The 21,349-nt window shown below is 35.3% G+C and overlaps 1 protein-coding gene and 1 long non-coding RNA gene across 6 annotated transcripts; one reads left to right on the forward strand and one right to left on the reverse strand.

Moving 5' to 3' along the window:
- Positions 1 to 108: 108 nt before the first annotated feature.
- On the forward strand, positions 109 to 3,501 carry LOC104879008 (uncharacterized). Of its 3 annotated transcripts, none has more exons than XR_785578.3 (5): positions 109 to 412; positions 1,569 to 1,631; positions 2,410 to 2,777; positions 3,071 to 3,175; positions 3,263 to 3,501. It is a non-coding gene; the product is annotated as an uncharacterized LOC104879008 (long non-coding RNA). The 3 variants fall into 3 exon arrangements; XR_785577.3 differs by having other exon boundaries at positions 2,410 to 2,592; positions 2,679 to 3,175; XR_785576.3 differs by having other exon boundaries at positions 2,410 to 3,175.
- A 532-nt stretch (positions 3,502 to 4,033) lies between these two features.
- On the reverse strand, positions 4,034 to 20,822 carry LOC100254281 (heat shock 70 kDa protein 17). 3 transcript variants are annotated; one of them, XR_785580.3, is made up of 16 exons: positions 19,759 to 20,822; positions 18,740 to 18,972; positions 14,856 to 15,015; positions 13,782 to 14,027; positions 13,536 to 13,672; positions 13,067 to 13,403; positions 12,789 to 12,950; positions 12,531 to 12,605; positions 12,342 to 12,442; positions 12,133 to 12,202; positions 11,806 to 11,862; positions 11,607 to 11,668; positions 10,260 to 10,332; positions 9,917 to 10,156; positions 8,674 to 8,711; positions 4,034 to 5,341 (listed from the first exon to the last, which is right to left on the reverse strand). XR_785580.3 is itself a non-coding variant. In XM_010650267.3 (15 exons), the coding sequence occupies exons 1-14, from the start codon at positions 20,512 to 20,514 to the stop codon at positions 9,938 to 9,940; spliced, it is 2,688 nt and encodes an 895-aa protein (XP_010648569.1). In that variant the 5' UTR covers positions 20,515 to 20,822; the 3' UTR covers positions 4,034 to 5,341; positions 9,917 to 9,937. The 3 variants fall into 3 exon arrangements, 2 of the variants coding, with proteins under 2 accessions (XP_010648569.1, XP_002281944.1); XM_010650267.3 differs by lacking the exon at positions 8,674 to 8,711; XM_002281908.5 differs by lacking the exons at positions 4,034 to 5,341; positions 8,674 to 8,711 and having other exon boundaries at positions 9,532 to 10,156.
- Between the last annotated feature and the right edge of the window lie 527 nt (positions 20,823 to 21,349).

A 21,349-nucleotide genomic window follows, 5' to 3' on the forward strand; every position in this document is an offset into this window, starting at 1 on the left:
TGAAATGAAAAATAAAAAAATCATTTTCCTTTTTTAACACATTTTTTATTTACTTATTACTTTTCGGCATACAGAGATAGCCTTTGTGTTTCATGCACTTTGGCCTGAGCTGTTTTTTTAATGCCCAACATGCTCTCCTCTTTCTGCCAGGTCAGCCTCCACATCTGAAAAAAAAAATTTACTTTCTGTGCGTTCAAACCCTCCTCCGTTCACTTTCTGTTCTCATCTCCTTTATTTTCCCCCTCCCTTTGTACATATCTAACTAGTATGAATCCTAATGGAAAACCACAGTCCTCGTCTTCATTTCTCCCCTTCATCTCTACAGTACAAAACCTAATTAAAAACCACAACTATGAGGCTGATGGAAGAAAACCAGATTAGCATCAGCGGTTTCCGATTCCTTGGCTTTCAGGTTTTTCTTGAATAGTGTTGAAAGATTCTTTGTCTTTTTCATGACCCTATTTAAAAATTTGGGTTCTTTTTATTCTCGATTCTGCTTCTTTCCGTTTGTTATATTTAATTTTTCATATTTTAAGTTTGAGGAAAAACCTTGCAATTGCAGAATAATTTCTTCTGGATTGGGTTATTTGTGCAATGTGTAGTTCAAATAAACACTCATTTATAGCAACTTTCACTTATATAGCAATTTCAAGTTTCTTCTTAAAGCAATTTTTATTTATAGCAACTTCAAGTGTCTTGAGATATCTTTAACCTTATGGCAATAGTGAGTACAATGTTCATTATATTAGGGAAGAGAATTTGGGAGCTGATTTGGTGATTTTTATGAATACTTTTGCATTTTTGGCTATCTTTGAGCTTATGACTTGCAACACTTTGCTTGCTATTACCCTTGTTAACTTGGCTATCTTTGGGCTTATGATTTGCAACACTTTGCTTGCTATTACCCTTGTCAATTTGGCTATCTTTGGGCTTATGATTTGCAACATTTTGCTTGCTATTACCCTTGTCAATTTGACTATCTTTGGGCTTATGATTTGAGACATTTTGTTATTAGGATGAATCCTGCAATTTGGGTTTGATTCTGCATAGAATCATACTCTCTTCACCTCCCAGGCATTATTTGTGGGTGGGTTTGCTTTGCCTTTTGTGCCAATAAGGCAAAGGAGAAATTAGGATTTTGTGATAAACTATATTTTATAACAACAAATACATAATAATCTATAATAGTTAATAGTTATAATATTTCTTAATTAATCGTTATTATTTATAATGAATGATATTTTCATGACAAATATTAGAAAAACATACTTATAAAGCTATTATTTAATAGTTATTAAATTTGTTTAGATCACCATATAAATGAAACCTTAGGTACTACCTTTTCACTGCTTAGGTACTATCTTTTTTATGCTTGGGTACAACCTTTTTAACCTTAGGTACTACCTTTTTAAACCTTAGATACTACCTTTTTTAATTGATGCTTCTTACTTATTGATTATTTCCAACTAACCTACACTTTTGATGATGAGAATTTTGCTGGTCATTGTGATATATGATATTTGTGTCATTGATTGGCAATATTGCTTGAACTTTTGTTGTTTTTTCAGGTTCAATATGGGTGGATCAAAACAATCATGATACGGAGGAGGGAACTCTGTTGGTTGGCATGGGTAAGCTGTATAGTCTGTAAAGTATACACTCTCAAGTGCTAGCACACACATTCAACTTTATAAAGCCTGAAGCCCAACTCTAGGGATTGATGGACTTGAAACACTGTTCAAGTATGCTTGATCCTCACCCAAACCCCTAGAAGATTCAATTTTAGGAAGGGCATAAATTGAGTTATAATGATGGCTAAGATCCATGAGCATGAGATGCATTATAGCTCCAAATTTTTTTGTTGCCTTGTCTCAATGACCTGTAAAGTGGAAAAGATGGGAAGTATTCACAGATGGCATTAGGATGGCTTGCTAAAGTTGAGAATTGGAGTATCTTCTCAAGCTATTGTCAGCCCTTTTTCTTCCCCTCATCATTTTTGAGATCTGAACAGAATGTAAAATTTCTATAAAGAAAATTTTAGCTCAGCGCAAATGTTGGCCACCCTGAAATGGCATATCTTCCTATAACATAGGTGTGATGTTATGAAGATTTTGAGATGGATTATTAACTTATTTATAAACATATTGAAGATAAAAAAAAAAAAATAGAAATGAGCTTGAAGGCCCAGTAGTACTAATAGATTTTGAGATAAGCACTATGTTCAAACATGTATTAATAAAAATAAAGGCAGCACTGGTTAAGAGATGTGGGGTAGTGTAGATTGAAGATACCAAATAAGTGGGATGAAGGCTTTTTGATATATGCTTGGTATCCTATGCTGCTGTTATCACTTACTATCTTGTCCAAATGCTCAAAAAGCTGTTGAGAATCTCTTCTTTCTCATTATAGGTAGGTAGAAGGTATTGCAGTATGAAAGAGGCTTTGTTAAACACAGTTGGGGTTCTACATAATATTGACTGGAATCTTCCTCCTTTATGCTCACATCACAAAGTACAGAACAATCTCTGGAGTTGCTGGGCCATTGGTTATCCTCAATAAAGTCAAGATATTCCTTGCTTCACCCATTATCTAGTATTTTTATTTATTCCCTTTTCACTCATATGATTTTCATCTGTTCAGAATCTAGCGATCAATAATTTACTTTCTCAGTGCACCAGGGACCCAAGTATCAAGAGATTGTCAATATTCGTCTGGGAGATGGAACAACTCGACGTGGTCAAGTCCTAGAAGTTTATGGTGACAAAGCAGTTGTGTAGGTGATTACTGTTTGGCATTCTCCATTATGTGCTCATGTTTATGAAGTTCATGATTATACATTCTTTAATGGTTTCATATTTTTAAACACCTATCACATTTAGTAAATAATAGTGGATACATATGCATTTTATTTGAAAGTTTAAATGCTGAAAGCTTTTTGTGATATGACTTCCATTACTTATGGACAAAGTATCCTAAGAAATTATCTGTTGGGCATGGTTTGGTAGATTGAGATCAACTTCTTTCTTTCTATGGATGTTTCGTTCTGTCCCTTTCTTCCCCCTTTATGCAGGTTTTGAAAACTCCTGTCTCCTTAAACCTGAGTTATGCTCTAGGGATTCATGGAGCTGAGTTGATAAAGCTAATCCGCCACTGCAGGAAATTTCAATGACTCTGGGTACTAACTTTTAACGTAACTATTGTCTCTGAAAATCAATGCTTTTTCTTTATTGAGATGCATGACAAGTTCCCATGATTTATGCAGATACTGGATTGCACTGGAGACGAAGGACTAGGAGTTGTAGCTTCTACTTCTGTGGACTTTGTAGATGTAGTCTGGGTCTTCCAAATATTTATTGTTATCTAGTAGTTGTACTTTGTTTAGGTGAATTGATTACTGGATTTTTAGTTAATGCAGATTTAGGAGTATGTTGTTTAATTTACCAGAGATCTCTTGTTTGTAATTCTTGTTATCATATTTAGATCTTTGTTAAGATTTGCCAATTTCCTCAGCAACAATATCAGTTATCAGCGGAATGAATCTTGCGTAACATGTGGCATCATTTTTGGTTATGAATTGGCTGCTTTGTTCTGGAAGGATGAATTAGATATATGAACTTGATTGCTAGCAGTTGTTGAGTTTGTTTTGATCTCAGGTAGGGGATATTTGCCTTGCTGGCAGGATATAGAATTTGGGTCCAAAGAACTGAATTGATGAGCTTAAGCAAGACATAGATTTTATAGGAGAACCACAACCCTAACTAGTGTTCCTATAGCAACCACATAATAGCAGGAAATTGATGAGCTTTTCTCTGCGCCGTGCTATGTAATTGTTATAGAAAATTGATAGCAATTTGGTCCGCAAAGAACACAAAAGAAATTGAAAATTTTAAAATACATCAAGTGATTCTTTGTATCCCAAGCATAGAATTTAGACACTTCTCCAATTATATTCTTTGTATGTTGCATAAGCTTCAAGAGCTACCACCAGCATAACCACTTCGTTCCAATAAACCAGCACATTAAAAAATCTGGATAAGCAAAAAATCTGATTTTCATCTTCATAAAGCATCTCAACCAATATATTTTGCACAGACTATATAAGTTCTGGCTGGTATACTAAGAAACTCAAGTGTTTTCAACACAAAATGAAACATATCAGAGGATTCTGTCCTCAATATCTGACATTAAAGTTGATGCCAGGGAGCTGAGTTCCCTCCCGGTCTAATATGTAATACTTTTGAGACAAGACTAAGCTTTTTTGTGCCTGTGAAGAGAAGACCATCAGCAATATCAATCCATACATAGTGCCTTAACCAAATATAATTTAAAAAATAACAATAAAAATTATTTAAACAAAAAAAAAAGAATTTAAATTTCCATGTGACCACACCATTCTTTGAAACTCTTCCTTGTTAATCATAAAATGGAAACATAATAAATCTGTAGAGTTACCTGGAAAGCAAGACGATTGATCAAATCACAGGCACAAATATGAAGAGAGGATTAATCTGGGACACAAACATGAATAGATACCTCTGGAAGAATATGAATACTTTGACAATCCAGTAGAAAATAAGTATTTAAGCTTATATCACTAATCAATGAATCTATGGTCCAATATTTTGGTAACCTTCTTGCCAATGGAAAAAAACATATGGTTCAATTCATTAAGAATATTCCCTTAGCTAAAACAAATACTAAGGATGCATTTTGGTCCAACATTGTGTGGAGGCATAACTATTATGAAATTGGTAACTAGGCCTTACAAAGGGAAGCTTAAAACAAGACATCTAAAGTAAAAAATAACTAAACAGATAAGTTCATGGGAGTAGGTATTGAAATTAAAATCTGCTCCTAAAGCTAGTTCATGTACATGGATGTTTTTATGTAATGAATACCTAGTGTATCCATATCCTAGTTTTTTGTGTTTTGTCTCTCTCTTGTATCTATTGTGTTCTGTGTCATGTCTCTGTGCTGTATCAATATCCAGGCTATATATTTTTTGATAAGTAATCAATATCCATGCTATATATATATATATATATATTCTACACAAACTTCATTTCTGAAGCATAAGAACAGGTTTAAAAAATAAAAAATAGTAGATTACTCAGTCATCAGATTACTAATATTAATGAATAGGTGACTTCTGACATAATAAAATTTTCTTGCTTCTTAGCAAGAGCAGAGCAGGGCTCATAAGAAGAACCTATTGACACTTCAACACTTGGCATAACCAGCAACTTTACTACCTACATCTTGCACCGGAGTCACAACCTGCTTTGCATTTGTAACTAAACCTATCACACTTCTCCAGTCTTCTTTCTCCAAGACAGTCATCCTGAGAAAAAAATAAATAAATAAATTTGATAACATTATTGCAGCAAGTTTACCTTTTAGATTCATAAATGGAAATATGCAACCCACAATTTGTGATTACAGGTAATATACTTGGTCTGTAGAGAGTGCCCTGAAATTAGAGCAAGAGAGACTACAGAAGTACAAGGAGTTTGCTTATGACTTACCCAGGCACTAGGACTAAGTTCCAATAAGGTAATACCAGAAATATTGCTTTTGTGATTTATAATTTATATGCTTAGCCTTTTGGTTGTTTTGGTTATTCTTCTACAATTTTATAGCATTATCAGTCTGCATTAATTTTTTTTTTTTAAATTACTCAATTTGTAATTTCCGTGGTGTTCAAACTGTAGCCATGTCGTGGAATATTCTAATGCATTCTGAGGTTGTTTGTATTCATGCTTTTGTAATACTTCTTCTGTGATTACTTTTTGTGGGGACTCTTTAATGAATGTAATAAACTTAGTTCCTTTAGAACATTTATCAAATGGCAATCCCTAACAAATGGATTAGACATAATGGGCCTTTTATCGAATGAGATTGGAGTAGCTAGAGTGCAGTTGTCCACTTTCGATTAGTATATTTTTCTTCAATTTGGAAAAGTTGGGTTCTAAAATCCTAATTGTTTTGAAATCAGCAGCCCATAACATACTTTTCCCAAAACAAAATGTGATCAAATAGTACTCTTTCCAAACATGTTTTTATCTTTTCTGACAACAAAATCCAATATTATATCCAAATATGAAATAAGTGTTAGCATTTTTATATAACTTCTGCTCATTCATAATTAGATTTAAATTTATTCTTTTAGAAATGTATATAAGAAAACTGGTAGGAGAATGAAAATCTCAGTAGATAAGGTGATAAACAACATACTTTGTTCAACACAATAACCAAGCACTCAGAGGCAGCAGCAGAATACATATATGCAATCCACAACTGCAGACCCATTCCCCCAACCAAGTCATGCATATATGCAGACACTTTTTCTTAGAGGCAATTCTTCAAACATGTAATATCCCCATTTTTTCTATCAAGTCTTGAAGTATCAAACAAAACCTTAAAACTCTTGTTTCTGAAATCAAATGGAAGCACAGATATGATACCAAATGTTTGATATGGCTAACTCCAATTTGGGTGATGCAAGGATATGGGATAGGTCATATGTTCAAGTTTCTGGAATGAAACTGGGAACTTTAACCCTGCTACAAACAATAATCTTCACTAATTGCCAAGAGGAAAAAGATCAAACATTTGCCATCCCACTCCAATCATAGCTAAATAAACAGCAATAGAACTGTACATTCATGAAGCCCTAGTCATAGGTTCAAATTTTTGCCAATCTTCCCATGATAACATCCACAAGTCCCTAAAAGCTTCAGGCACCTTGTAACCTCACTAACATGCATCTCATAATCCCTTCTACAGGATGCTCAAAGATATTTTAGTACAATAAGACACCTCAGGAGGAGTAGAAAGTTGCCACAACCCAAGGCTTTATAGGAAGGCAAAGTAAACCATTTTACAAACTTCTTAAAGTGCAAGAGGGCCAATTGTGTCAAGGAGAACATCAAGATACCATCCTTTTGGAATGGAAGGTAAATTTCTCTAGAATTTACAAACTTCTTAAAGGGCAAGAGGGCCGATTTTGGAATGAAAGGCAAATTTCTCTGGAATATGTAGGATATTCTCTAGACGAAATAAGGAGTTCTACTTCTAGCAGCAGCATGACATTGGATGGTGCTCCTGCTTATGGGATCAAATCACACAATAGGAAGCATCAAATCCCATCATCCACTTAAGCCCTTAGATGAGAACATGAGTTGTGATCTAATTAAATTGGCTGACCAATCAAGAAAAAGTAAAAATAAAAAATAAAAATTTTTGTATAAAGATTAAATATATTAACAGTGGTTACCAAAAGGGTACACAAAAGCATACATGATGTATACGGGGGGGACTAAAAGACCAAAACAAGGTGAGTGGGTACACAAAAAACATCAACCATGCCTTGGAGCTTAACCATTCAAGAAAGTCCATCATTGATAGGGAGCATTCTTCTATATACACTCTCACCCACTCCAAAATAACTTTTACAAGGGAGAAATGCTTCCATTAAACCTACAGGGGAACCATCACCAAACAACCCCTAAGCTTGTGTAATATTCAGGGTGCCCTTCAAGTCTCCATCAAGTTACTTTAGAAGAGTTACAACAAGAGAATCACTTGAAGGGCAAAGGTTTTCTTCGGAGTTAAAGGAAAAGATTGAGGCACTTCAAGAATCCACTAACCAAAATTAATGCCTTATGTTAACTGATTTAAAACATCACTTGAAGAACAAGTATGACTTTAAGGTTATGTTTGGTTCCTGGAAAGTACAAAGGAAAGAAAAAAACTGCTAAGGAAAATTATTTTCTCATATTTGGTTGTCCTATAAAATATTCCAAAGAAAATTAAATATAATTAAAATTAGTTAGAAATTTATGCATTTTAAAATTATTTAATCTTTATATTGATGAGTTAAAATAAATAAAATGAGTTTGAAGTAGCAAATAAAAATAATTTATCATCTTTAACTCTATTTTTTATTTTTTTTCACTTTTTCTTTCCTTTTACTTTTCCTCTCTATTTTCTTTCCTTTGCATTTTCCCTCAAATTTTCCGAGAACCAAACATAGCCTAAGAGTTTTAAGGAAATAAATAGGGCATTACAAATTATCCACAATCACAAAATCAGGATGGTCCCAGAAGGCAGGCATACTTGAGAGAATGGGAATAAAATCACAGGAGAAAGGTAATGAAAAAAAAAAAGAAGATATGATCAATTAAAACAAACCACTTCAGGAGCAATAGGCTAATATTATAATGATGGTTTCCATTACAACTTACACAATGAATGACTTCATAGAATACAGAATTATGACTTGCTCAGTTAAAGATAGATAAGGCACCAACCCAATCTTCAATGTACTCACCAAAAGAAAAAAGAATATTTCAATTTGCCGAAGCAAATTATTAGGATACTAATAATATTCAAAAGCAACTTGCATTTGCAAGATTTTATACAATGTGATGTAATCCTTTCCAACCATTCATACAAGCTGTTCAATTTTAAACCATGGAGAACATTGTTCAACTTTATATTGACATGAAAATTCATACAAAAATAAGAAGGAATCTTAAGATATGCTTTTATCAGCCTAGCATGACACATATCTCCAAAAACAATTATTAATTGTAATATCAGAGTTCAGAAATTTATAGCCTATTTGTTTCCAAATGTGCACCACTCAAAACCTAAATCAAATCATAATACCTGGATTCCAAAAATGTTGTAGCCCTACATAATCTCCCCTGCATCAATGTGAAAATAAACCAACACAAATAAACCATAAATAAATCAACACAAAAAATACATCAACAAAAACAGAAAACGAGGGAAAGAAACATGATTCAAACGACTAGTCAAGAAGATAATCACCTGATGATGGTGATGAAGATAGAGATTTGGAGCTGGATCTTTAAACAGAGAGGAAGAGAGCAGCTAGAGGAAGAGAGCAGCTACAGTTTCCCCACATTCTCCAATCTACGTTGTTGACTCATGAAGAAGAGATTAGGGTTGGTTTCCCAGGGTTTTAGAGATTTCGGGGACATATAGGAAAATAACAGGTTAGGCTTCACGGGATTTAGGTTTTTCAGATTGAGAGGAAGACTAGGCGGAGGTTAGGGTTTCAGAAATGGTGGGTTTTGAGAGGGAGATGAACAGATGTAGTCTTTGAGTTCAGTGCCGGTGGAGAGAAAGTTAAAACACAGAGAGAAATGTGAGGAGGGATGTATTGTTTTTTGGTTCTTTGTTTTTTTGGTTTATCAGATGTGGACGCTGACATGGCTGAATGGGGAGGGCAATTTGGGTATGAAATCACACCTCAACCCGAAGTGCACAAAATCCAAATTATTTTTGGGATCATTGTACTTAACTTGAAAATGGTAAACTTGGGTTCTGAAATCCTAATTATTTGCATATCAAAAACCCATAACATACTTTTCCCCAAAACAAAAGGGTTACTAGTAGCTCTATCTTCATCACAACCCTATGCTACAACTGGCCAAATATAACCAGGAAAATTATAGAGATACTCCATCAATTATGATCCTAGTAGTAATAATAGATTAGTTGAGCGACAAGAGAATATTATATTATTCAATATCCATTACATCACCTTCTTTCCTCCAAAAGTAATTTCGCATTAGATTATATGGTCAGAATATTCAATATAAAAAACCAAAATTCCCCATTAGACGAACTGGATTTTCCAAATAAATATCCTCTTTTTCAACTGAGTAGAACATGGGAACAATATCCCTTTTTCTCTTCTTTACTTTGAGGGGGTGTGGGATAAGAAAAAAAATGTCTTCCTAGTAAAGATAAAGGAAAAAAGGGTTCATCTCTGTATTCTTTCATGCTTCGCAATGTTGCACCTGCCTCATCCCTTTTAATTCTACATTTGCCTCTCCATGTCTTTTGTTTGAATTAGGAGGGCAGTGATCAGTATGGATACCTATATGTCGCTTTGGTTTGATCATAACTCATCATGGGCATCTCCTTCTGCTTCCTCGTTGGGCTTGCCATCTGAATCCCCTGCAGCTGATTGATCGTTTTGGGAGGAGGGAGTCTTTTCTGATGTTGAGTTGGAAGCATTCGCCTTCTCCTCACTGCTAGCCCCATTGTTCTCAGTTTCCTTCTTTGGAGGCTTCTCAATTTTTGGCTTTGGCTTAGGAATTCGGTTGATGCTGGCAACCTAGAGAAATACATATCAATTCAGTCCAAGAGGGTATCACAAATCCATATAATGAACTGCAAATCACATCTCCATTTACTTAAGGAAGAAACTGCAATTATACCTTCTCTTGAAATTTGAAAATCTTCTCATACACCTCATCTGAGGTAAATGCAGGAGTGCTGAATCCAGAACTCCTGTAAAAAGAAAAAAAAAATGTGAATAAGAACAGCAGGCATAACTCCATATAGGGATTAATCAAGCATTTTTTGAGTATGTCAAAAATTGTACATGAATTCAAACAAAAACTAAAAATATGATTTAAAGCTAAAGGCATCCTTCTCATCATTATACATATGATACTGCAGCACAGAGAGTACAATTAAAAATAGAAGACAAAGTCCTTGCATTAGAATATTCAAAGCAAAATCAAGCAGGAAGCACAAAAAGCACCCTAGTGTGCGGTATCCTGCTCAACTTATAACACCCAACTTCTACTATAAATGTGCAGAACAAACAAAAAATCTTTATAAATAAGGTGTTTCAAAGCAAATAGAAAAATAACCAAAATAATCATAGGTGCCAATCCAAAACTAATCCAACCATGTTCAGTTCCCAAAATTTTGAACCAAAACTGAAACATGATATATTAGAATAGAACCAAACCAACATTACTTTAGTTTGATTCTCAGGATAAGCACATAACGAGAGCAGATGACTCAATATCTGTTGTCTCAACAAAAATTAAAAGCTTGTTTGGTAATGTTTTCATAAAACACATCTCCAAAATTAAGTTTTTTAAACAAGTTCTTAAAATATTTTTCAATTGTTTTCAAGAAAAAAAAAATTCAGTTTTGAGAATTCAAATATGGGAAACAGTTTTTTCACCTTATTTTTTATGAAGACACTGTTTACTCATGTATGATGCAAGAGTTCCTGACCTATTTTCCATGTTTACAATTGTTTATAGAACACTCCACAAAAAAACCTGAAAATACCTCAAATTTTGTTCTAAAAACCTACCCCATTCTCAGAACAAATTTTGTCAAACATGTTTTTTGAGGTTAGAAACCTGTGTTCTGATTTAAAGAACAAAAATTTATTTCAATAACAGTTTCTAAACAGCCCTTAAAAGGATCCGTATTCTTTTCCATTTCTTTTCCTAGATATTTGAAGGTGACCATACCAAGATAAAATTTGTCTATATGAAGTAAATTTACGTTTGTAGAAGATGATCCCTGTTAAAAGAACTAGGTCCCAGTTATCTGCATTAGAATCTATTTTTTTAACAACCTTGAAAATGGGTTAGTCATGGAACACTCTGCTAGGGCAACAGCCAAGTCTAGATATCATCAATGCTTCAGCTCATTCATTAGTTACCACTTTGTCCCACAAAAGGATCCTAGAGAAGCAGTTTGTTTAGGTATCAGACATCACCTGGCACACCAACAAAATGTACAAACCAACTTACTTTTTCTGCTCAGCCTCTTTCTCTTCCAACCAATTTTTGACCTTGTCACCATCACTCAGGACCTGAAAATAAAAAATTATGCTTACCTATATATCTCATAAAACATAACACAATACTAATTCAAATATATTCAAATTCATTTAAGCATAACCAAGTGAAATTAAATGGGATTCAAATCAAAGAAAATGTGATCAAGCACCTCATCTATTTTATCTTTCAGAAGCCAAGGTTTCTTTGTCTCCCAGTCTTGTACAATCTACAGACACTCAGAAGAGAAAAAGTCAATCCTTGTTTTAAATAACTCAAGAAGTACTGCAAAAGTGCACTAATGTACAGATAAGAAGGTGAATTTATCTTATCAATACTATTTTGTCTTCTTTAACTCTTCAATAACCACCATCTATCCCACCCATGTATCATGCAGAACTGCAGCCAGTGCATTCATGCATGTATACATATAAAGACATAACGTCCAGAAATGATAACAAGAACTGTAAGCCACCAAAGTCTCAGACATCTAAAATACCTGATTCAGCTGACCAAGGTATTTGCGAGCATCTTCCATTGCTGCTGGCCGTGCAGTAAGCTCAGTCAATCTACAATCAGTATTTCATCAGCTAGAATGAGTCTTGGAGTTAACAAAGTATAGGTTTTCTAAGTTTTCTGATAAGCTAGGTTTTCTAAGTTTTTTGATAGGCTAGGTCTTCTAAGTTGTTACTGAGAATTGGGCCAGACCTGAAAAATATCGGGTCACCAATAGATTTTAACAAATCTAGACGTTCTTGAAACTCAGCAGCCGTAGCATCTTCACCATCAGTATACAACCATTCTTGCACCTGAAAATATAACATGATGACCAAGTCAAAACATTAAGTTGAATGTGTGTGTGTAAATATATAACAAACTCTGAACTTGGGATAAAACCTCATCAAGCTTTTCAATAAAGGACTGGCGTTCCTGGGTGGTTGATATCTTCTCTAACTCCTCAGATGATTCAAGCTGGTATAATCAATCATGTCATCAGCAAGATGGGGGAAAAGTTATACATGTTATCCAGTTATAATATGGGGGAAAAAAGAAACATTAGATATGAGAGGGAATAATGCAAAGAATGAGAACATAATAGGAAACAACCCATTTCCCCTTAATAAATGCAAGATGAATTCATCAAAAGCTTCAAACCTTTTCTTTAGTGGTATAGATGTATCCTTCCAGATTATTTTTTAACTCAGCAGTTCTTCGCCGCTCTGCATCCTTTTTGTCTAATGCTTCCAACTTGCGTTTAGCTTCAGCAATAGACTCTTTTGAAAGGGGCATTCCAGGTCCCACTGTCTTCTCAACTACCTATGATCATTAATAACAGCAATCATTAATAGAAGGACATGCAAGATACAGATTCTGATAAAGATACCGCATGTTTGTCTCTTTCATGTGGGGATAAGTTTTAAGCTAATTTGTACCTTCAGTGGAACCCTAAATGTTCGCTTTTTCAGTTTTTTTTCTGTGCCAAGATCCTTGTCACTTTGATTTTCAGTGGAGTTGGAGGTGTTATTAATCCCACCATCACCATGCAAGTTTTCATTGCTGTCTTCTGAAGTGTTATGAGGACTCACTTCAACTGATATATTGGGGGATGCAGTAGTTGAATTCTCCAGAGTCACATTCACTTTGGGAACTTCAACCCATTCTGTTATTTCAATAACAGCATCTGCTCGATCCAGAGAAAGTATTCCACTTCTACTGAGAGAGAAATGCAGATTTGCCTTAATGGGAGAGGACAGGTTCCGAGAAGAATATCTGCAAACAAAAATAAGGACTTAGAATTCGACCAATTTGTTTGAAGGTTTCATGCAGAATAGGTCATCATTGTTTAAAAAGCATTAAAGAAAACTGAAATCTCCATGGCATCTAGAAGTTGTTGATCCTTACTTTGCACTAGCATCTGCCAAACCAGACACGGCATACTGAGCAAATCTAGGAGAGGAAACACCAGGTGGTAGAAGATCTTCATTCTCATATGAAAATGAAACATCAAAATCTTTGTCATGGATAATGGATCTGAACATCTGCTACAAACGAAGACACAAAAATGACTAACTAGAACTAAAAATACAGAATCAATAGCTTGAAATTCTGTTCTACTATTTTTCCTCTCTAATAGAATTGGTTCAATACCTTGCTGGGGAGTTTTTTCATTCTTGGGACAATTAACTGTCTAGTGCTCTCATCTTTCAAAAGACCAGGGCCATCTAACTCAACCACAAGTCCATATAAAGAACCATCAACCATTCCTAGCTTGCGATTCAATTTGATTCCATCACTTAAATTTGCAGCATGTAGTGCAGCACCAAGAACTATAGCTTCATCAGCATCCAGATGTCTGTCCAGATCCTTCCTTCCAAGAAATTCCTGGAGCTTTGCCTGTAAAAAGGAAGAAAAACAATGAATTTTACTTCAACAAGCACATCATCAATTGATACAGCTGAGATAATACAAGGCACACTAATGCAGAACACACACATAATGCTTTGATACAGAATACAGAGAAGGCCAAAAACCAGTAAAAGCTTCAAAAAAAAAACAGTTGTGCAAATAAATAAGGATCTAAAATCACATATGGGAACTAAGTGGCAATGAATTGATACACAAATGCAGAGTGCATTATAAGTATGAGCAAGCCTCCTGACACCAACAGTCAAAACCCACAATACCGGCATTTGTGAAATCCAAAATATTGTCATGCACTTCGCGTACACAACAAGATTGGTCTATTGCATCTATGAGACAGAGCAAGTTAAATATGGGTGCTTCGCTCAAAGTGGATATCACTGATAATGACAGCAGCAGCTTTACAATTAAATGCATGCTTGAGACTTGTGCAAGGTTCATTTATACTATATGTAATGTTGATTTAACAGTCATCAAGGAGTCTTTGAGATTTTTTTTTTTATTACATTCAATATATAGCCATTTTGTTTAGTACTCTTCCACCTTGAAGTTCAAAATATAAATATTTTTCCCAAAACAGGTTCTCAAGCAGAGGATATGAGGAATGCAAAAGCCTTGACATAACAGCCCTACAAGGACAAAAAACAAAGCCTTAAAGTAAAAAAATGAATTTAAGATAATTTTATCCAGCTCCACATTTACAACTATCTAGTGCATTGGGAGAGTTAATTAAACTAAAGTCAGTGCTGCTTCTATGCACAGAAAGGGCAATATATAAAACTGGAGAAAGGTGATGCAAACCTGCAACTTTGGCACTCGAGTGGCACCTCCTATCAGCTCCACTGCATATATCTCATCAACCTTCAAACCTGAATTCTTAAGCACTTCCTTCGCAGGAATAAGAGATCTCTCCCACAAATCTTCACAGAGCTCCTCAAACTTCTCACGAGTTATGGTACTCCTGGCAGAGAAAAGGCCAATCTCTGATAAGCAAGATTAATAATGTTTAGTTTATCTACCTAAGCCAACCATCAAACGCATAACTCCAAGGTAAAGAAAGTAAAATATAACCTATATCTACGATATTTGTCCTATCTAGGGTATATGTAGATAGGCAATAGAACCTGCAAAATAAAACCCATATCTGTCATAGAGAGTTAAAGCAGTACATTTTTATCAAACTAACAGGTCCTCTCCTATTTAACCCCTTCGTTCTATGCCACCTACTTAGAATGAAGTTTAGTTCCGAAGTTTTATTTTATGGAATAGATATTTCCAAAATAATGGATTTCCTTAACAGAAAACCCACTATCGCTCTTATGAGCAGATCCTAACAACACTTTGCATGGTTTGAATAACTTCCAACAACAAACTGATAAAGATTAAATTCAAACATCTATGACTACTTTCTACCCTGTCTTTTTTCAGGAACCATTCACATAAATGCATGGGATGTGAATAATGAAACAAGAAAATAAAATTAGGCTTTCCAAGTGATTCCTCTTGTTACTTGGTTTTTTTTTTTATAGTAAACAACACAAGTATATATTGATAGAAAAAAAGTACAATAGAAGGATGAGGAATCCTCCTACTAGAGATGAAACTAAACAACACCAAAAGATAACAAGACACTACACTAAGAAAACTACGAACAATCTCCCTTGACTAGATCGTCCTGTTGGAACTACACACTGCTAGCCAATCTAGTCGTAACACGTTAAGGGGGATGCCCTTAAAAACCGCGGAACAAAAAGCCCAAAGAGAAACAAAGAAATGAATGGAATCCCAAAGATTCTTTGAATTCCTAGTTTTGTCTTCAAATATCCTGGCATTTCTTTCCCGCCACACCACCCAAATTAAAGCTATGCATGCATTCTGCTACAAAACCACCCCTCTCTTGGAATTGTCAAAACCTTTATAGTCGATGGACATCATGTCTGAAATGCTTCTCGGAGGAACCCAATCCATCTTGGCTAGCTGAAATAATCTGTGCCACAACCCCAACAACACAGAACGATGAAGGAAAAGATGATCTACTGATTCTCTTTGCTTCATGCACAACTTACAAATGTCAGGACTAAGAGCTTTGCGGGGTCTCCTCAATTGTAGCAAGTCATTAGTATTTACCTTTTTGTGTGCCACAAGTCAGACAAAGGCCTTAACTTTGAAAGAGACTTGACAATTCCATACAAACTTACTAGGGAAAAATGGAGATAAACCGGGCATTTGGGACAAGGCTATAAAGAAAGACTTGACTGTGAACAATCCTGAAGATGATAAGGACCATGGTCTCGCATCTGGAGCCGAAGTGGATATATGCATACAATCAAGAGATCGCATGAGACGTTCTAGATCTTCTATCTCAAAATCAAAAAGATTACGACGGAAATTAAAGTTCCATGAGAAAGGGCGATCAGAACCAAGAATTGAAGATATAGAAATATTATTATCCGTGACTACTCTAAATAGTCTTGGATGTTGGACTTTGAAGATCTGATCCCCCCACCACAAATATTCCCAAAACGAATTCTTTCCCCATCTCCTACGACAAACCAAGTATACTAGGAAAAATCCTGAAAGACTTGTGCAATAGCCTTCCAAGGACAATGATGTGACCATCTGACTAAAGTGTTGGCATCCCAACCATTTGAGTGTGTCCCATAAATGCTTTGAATGACCTGATGCCATAGAGTTGTACTCTCCCTAGGAAACCTCCACAACCACTTCCCTAAAATAGCACGATTCCTTAAAGAAATCTTCCCAAACTCCAACCCCCCTTTTACCCTCGCCTTACACACCGCATCCCAACTAACAAGATGATCTCTTTTACCTTCCCCAACCCCTGACCAAAGAAAATCCTTTTGCAATCTCTCAATTTTTGCAGCCACTGAAGCGGGAATCTTAAACAGAGAAAGAAAGTAGCTGGGAATGTGGGAAAGGCATGAGTGGATAAGAGTTATCCTACCACCGAAAGATAAAGATAAGTAAGCCTTTTGCCACCCATCTAATCTCCTAGAGATTCTCTCAATCACTGGATCCTAGAATCCACAAGCAATTGGATTCCCTCCCAAAGAAAGACCCAGGTATAGTATAGGCCAATCAGTAGCCTTGCATTCAAGCAACAAGGCTAACCTAGAGAGATGATTTTGATCAAGGTTGATGCCAAAAAGATTACTCTTGTCAAGATTGACCTTAAGCCCAGAAATTTTCCCAAACACTAACAATAAACTCTTAAGAATTTGCAATTCTTCCACGCAAGAGTTAGCAAAGAAGATGGTATCATCTGCGAATTGCAGACGGGTCACCCTAATTCTATTTCTACCTACCCTGAAACCCTCCAGCACACTTTCTTCCTCAGCTTTCAACAACATTCTACTCAACACATTTACAACAATAGTGAACAGGAAAAGGGATAAAGGGTCACTTTGCCTTAAACCTCTAGATGCCTTGACCCACCCTTTAGCATTACCATTCACTAGAATAGCATAAGAGACCGAAGACAGACAACCTGTCATCCAAATCCTCCATTTAGAACTAAACCCCTTCTTCTCCAACACATGATCCAAGAAATCCCACTTCACATGGTCATAAGTCTTTTCAAAGTCTATTTTGAATACAACTCCTTCCTCCCCTGATCGCCTTTTCTCGTCCACTATCTCATTGGCTATAAGAACTACATCTAAAATCTATCTCCCTTGAACAAAAGCACCTTGAGTAGAGTGGATAGTCTCGTGTGGTACTCATCTTCATCGCCCTGACAGGACTTTTGTTATTACCTTATAGAGACATGTGATCAAGCTAATAGGTCTAAAATCCGAAATCTTCTTTGACCGACACTTTTTGGGCAAAAGAACTATGAAGGAGGCATTGGTGTTTTGATTAATAATCCTGCTACTGTGAAACTTTGTGAACACCCTTACTAAGTCATCCTTGATTACATCCCAACAATCCTGAAACACTGCAATGGTAAAACCATCAAGCCCCGGCGCCTTATCCCTATCTAACTAAAAAATGGCATTAAAGATCTCTTCTTCGGAGAAAGGGGAGTCCAGCCTAGAAGCACTCTCTTCTGATATAGGGGACCAATCAATGCCTTCTACTCTCCAAGACTCTCCAGGAGGACTCGTGTAGAGCTTTTTGAAATATAGTAATATCTCCTCTGTGATGCTCTCGGAATTATCCAACACCAAACCTCTTTCATTCTCCAAGAACTTGATGAAGTTCCTGTTTCGTCTCCCGTTAGCGACTTTGTGAAACAACTTTGAATGTATGTTCTTTGGTTAATGATGGACCAACCTAAAATGTATGGTCAAACAGAAGTTATACTATCAATTATTTTTTAACACCCATTCACCTCATTGCAATAAAAAAATAGGCATTTTGAGCTCATTCTAGAATTACTTTGGTGATTGTCCACCGTAGACTCATTTATCAACACTTGGACCAGAATTAAAAGCATATTCAGACTGCAAACTTTTTTTTATAGACAAAAGCTTGTATTAAGAAGCGCCAAAAAAGGGGATACACCCAATGTATACAAGCAGTATACACAAAAAACAACCAGACTGCAAACTTATTTCACTATGTCCCTACAGTTCTAACCCTCTTTCTGTACTAAACAAAGAGTAACCAAAAACTGATGTTGGACAGAAAAGACTAGCAAAGATGTATATGATTTGACATACCTGAAGTCTCGATCATCATAAAGGGATTCTACTGATATTGGAGCAACTGTATTCGCACTTAGAATTTCTTTTGTCCGCTTAACCTGTTTCTTCAATTTAGCCATTGCCTTGGGGAACTTCCTCACATCAACTCCATTCCCAACTTGTTTGTTGAACTCATCTGCAAAATACTCCACCAAACGAATTTCCATATTTTGGCCACCAAGCTCTGGATCCCAGATAACATCCTTAACCTACAATTGTTTTCACAGGTAGATAGAACACCAAGTTGATTAGAAGTTACAAAGATATGCACAACATCAAGCAAAATATTGGATAGGAATGAAGCTGCATATAAAATGAGGATGGTGACACATGAATAATGATTTAAAGGGGGGTTACAATTACCCAGTCAACAATGTAAATACATATGCACAGATTGAAACAATAGCACAGACAATAGTGGCAAAAAACTAAAAATTAAAAACAAGTTAACAGAACCATTAATCATTGGGGTCTTGTATATCAATATTCTGTAATATAATCTCAATCAACAGCTATATAACCACCCAATTAGAGAGACAAGTGATTCCCAGAAGACTGAATCTTCACAAATTAATTAATATTTACACAAAATTAAGTAGAAAAAATAACTAAATCCTCAACCAACAACTTTCTACAAAGGAACCTAAGTACCACAAACTAAAACAGAGTTTGATAAAACTGAAAGTTTAGCATAAATTTTTTTTTTTAATGTTGAATATGTTGTACTTAAGGATTCAAGCAGCTAAAAGGATAAACATGATTAGGATAATAAAAAAGAAGCCCCAGTTTGCAGCTTTGATTTTATAGTTCAAATTCACACTTCTAGATTATATCACCGTGGAAATTTTCAACATAAGATCTTGTTATCAAACAGTTGATACATTATTGCAGTAAACTAGTCATCATGAAAAATTGTTAAGCTTCAAGTACAGGGCTCTATACAAAACACATGTATAGCAATTAACCCAAACAATCTTTAATCAATAAAAGTTTACCTGAAATTGGTTAACCGAGACTGTCTTTCCATACTCCTTGGCATTATAAGCAGAAAAATACACAAGTGCAGCATAAGTACTACTTGATCCCATATCATAAAACACAACATGCCTTGATCCATTCGAGAAATCCTTATCGATCCCATATTGCAATGCCACACCCGAATGCTCATTGATCAGCGCAAGCACATTAACACCCGCCAATTGTGCAGCAGTAAGCAACCCCCTGCGTTCTGCCTGCCCGAGATATGGAGGCACCGCAATCACCGCATCCTTAACTGGAACCTTAGAGTGAAACTCTGCTAATTTTATCGCGTAACTTAAAATCATAGCTTCCAGCTCCTCCAGAGAATAAACAGTACCATCATCAACTCTAATCGCGGCCGTGCCTCTGTAATCTTCCACTATACTATATGGTAAGTACATTTTCGCGAGAAAATCTTGAATTTTGTTGTAGGGTTTTCCAATCATATCCCGGATAAAGGAAAAAACTTTGTCGGGATAGCGGGCGACTATCCCGGCCGCTTCTTCACCGATTAGGCGGTTTCCAGATTGAAATGCTACCAATGCCGGGGATTTGCGTTTAGACATTTCGTTGATCGCTACTGAGATTGGGCTCTGCCCGGGTTTTAGGTTTACTACGGCGACTTTGACCCATTCTGAACCTAGATCTATGCTTGAAACCGCTGATTGAGCCGGGGTTGGGATTAGCAGAAGTAGGGATAGAAAAATCCCCAATCTGAAAAAAGGGTTCATTCTAAACCAAACCTGATCTTCCTACACGCTACAGACAAATCAAAAGCACGTATGAAGTTTTAACTAAGTTACCACCGGTGGAAGGGCGGCCAAAGTGCCCATGGAAAGAGCAATCAGAGGACAAAACACGAAGAACCCTAACTCTTAAGTCGCTATCGGTGGATTGTTGGCGGCGACTTGCTTCGGCGCAGGTAGATTAGGCACCTTCTTGTTGCTTCGACATGAACTCCAGGTATGGTCCTCGACTCTTCCCTCTTCGTTCTCTGTTCTTTCCAAATTATTATTTAAATAAAAAAGTTAAAATAAATAAATAAATAAATAAATAAATATATATATATATATATATATATATATATATATATTAAATTATTTATTTAACTTTATTTTATTAAGTTACTAAAAAATTAAAATCATAATTTAATTACATCCTCTAAGTATATTTAAAATATTATCCACGTGGATTTATTATTTAATTAAATCAAAATTTTGACCTATTGTTAAAATAGTATTAATGAGAATGTGTTACTTTTGAATAATAAATTTTTAATTGTTTTATAATTTTATAAATAAAAAAAATAGTATTATTAAGACCCAAATTTTGTCCATTCGTGTATTTTTTTTTTTTTTTTTTTATTGGACCATTCGTGTATTACACCATTAAATTATTTATCAACATTTTGTTAAATTTAGTAATTTAATGATAAAAATAACTTGGTAATTTACTTTTGTGGGATGAAAAAGTCATTTTAGAAAAAAAAAATTCCTCTTTTCCTCTCTTTCAATTTAATTGTAACATTTTATTTACAAATTGGAAATAAGGTCTTCTCCAAATGTA

The sequence above is a fragment of the Vitis vinifera genome, chromosome 4, assembly GCF_030704535.1.
Source record: "Vitis vinifera cultivar Pinot Noir 40024 chromosome 4, ASM3070453v1".
Classification (NCBI taxonomy): Eukaryota; Viridiplantae; Streptophyta; class Magnoliopsida; order Vitales; family Vitaceae; genus Vitis; species Vitis vinifera.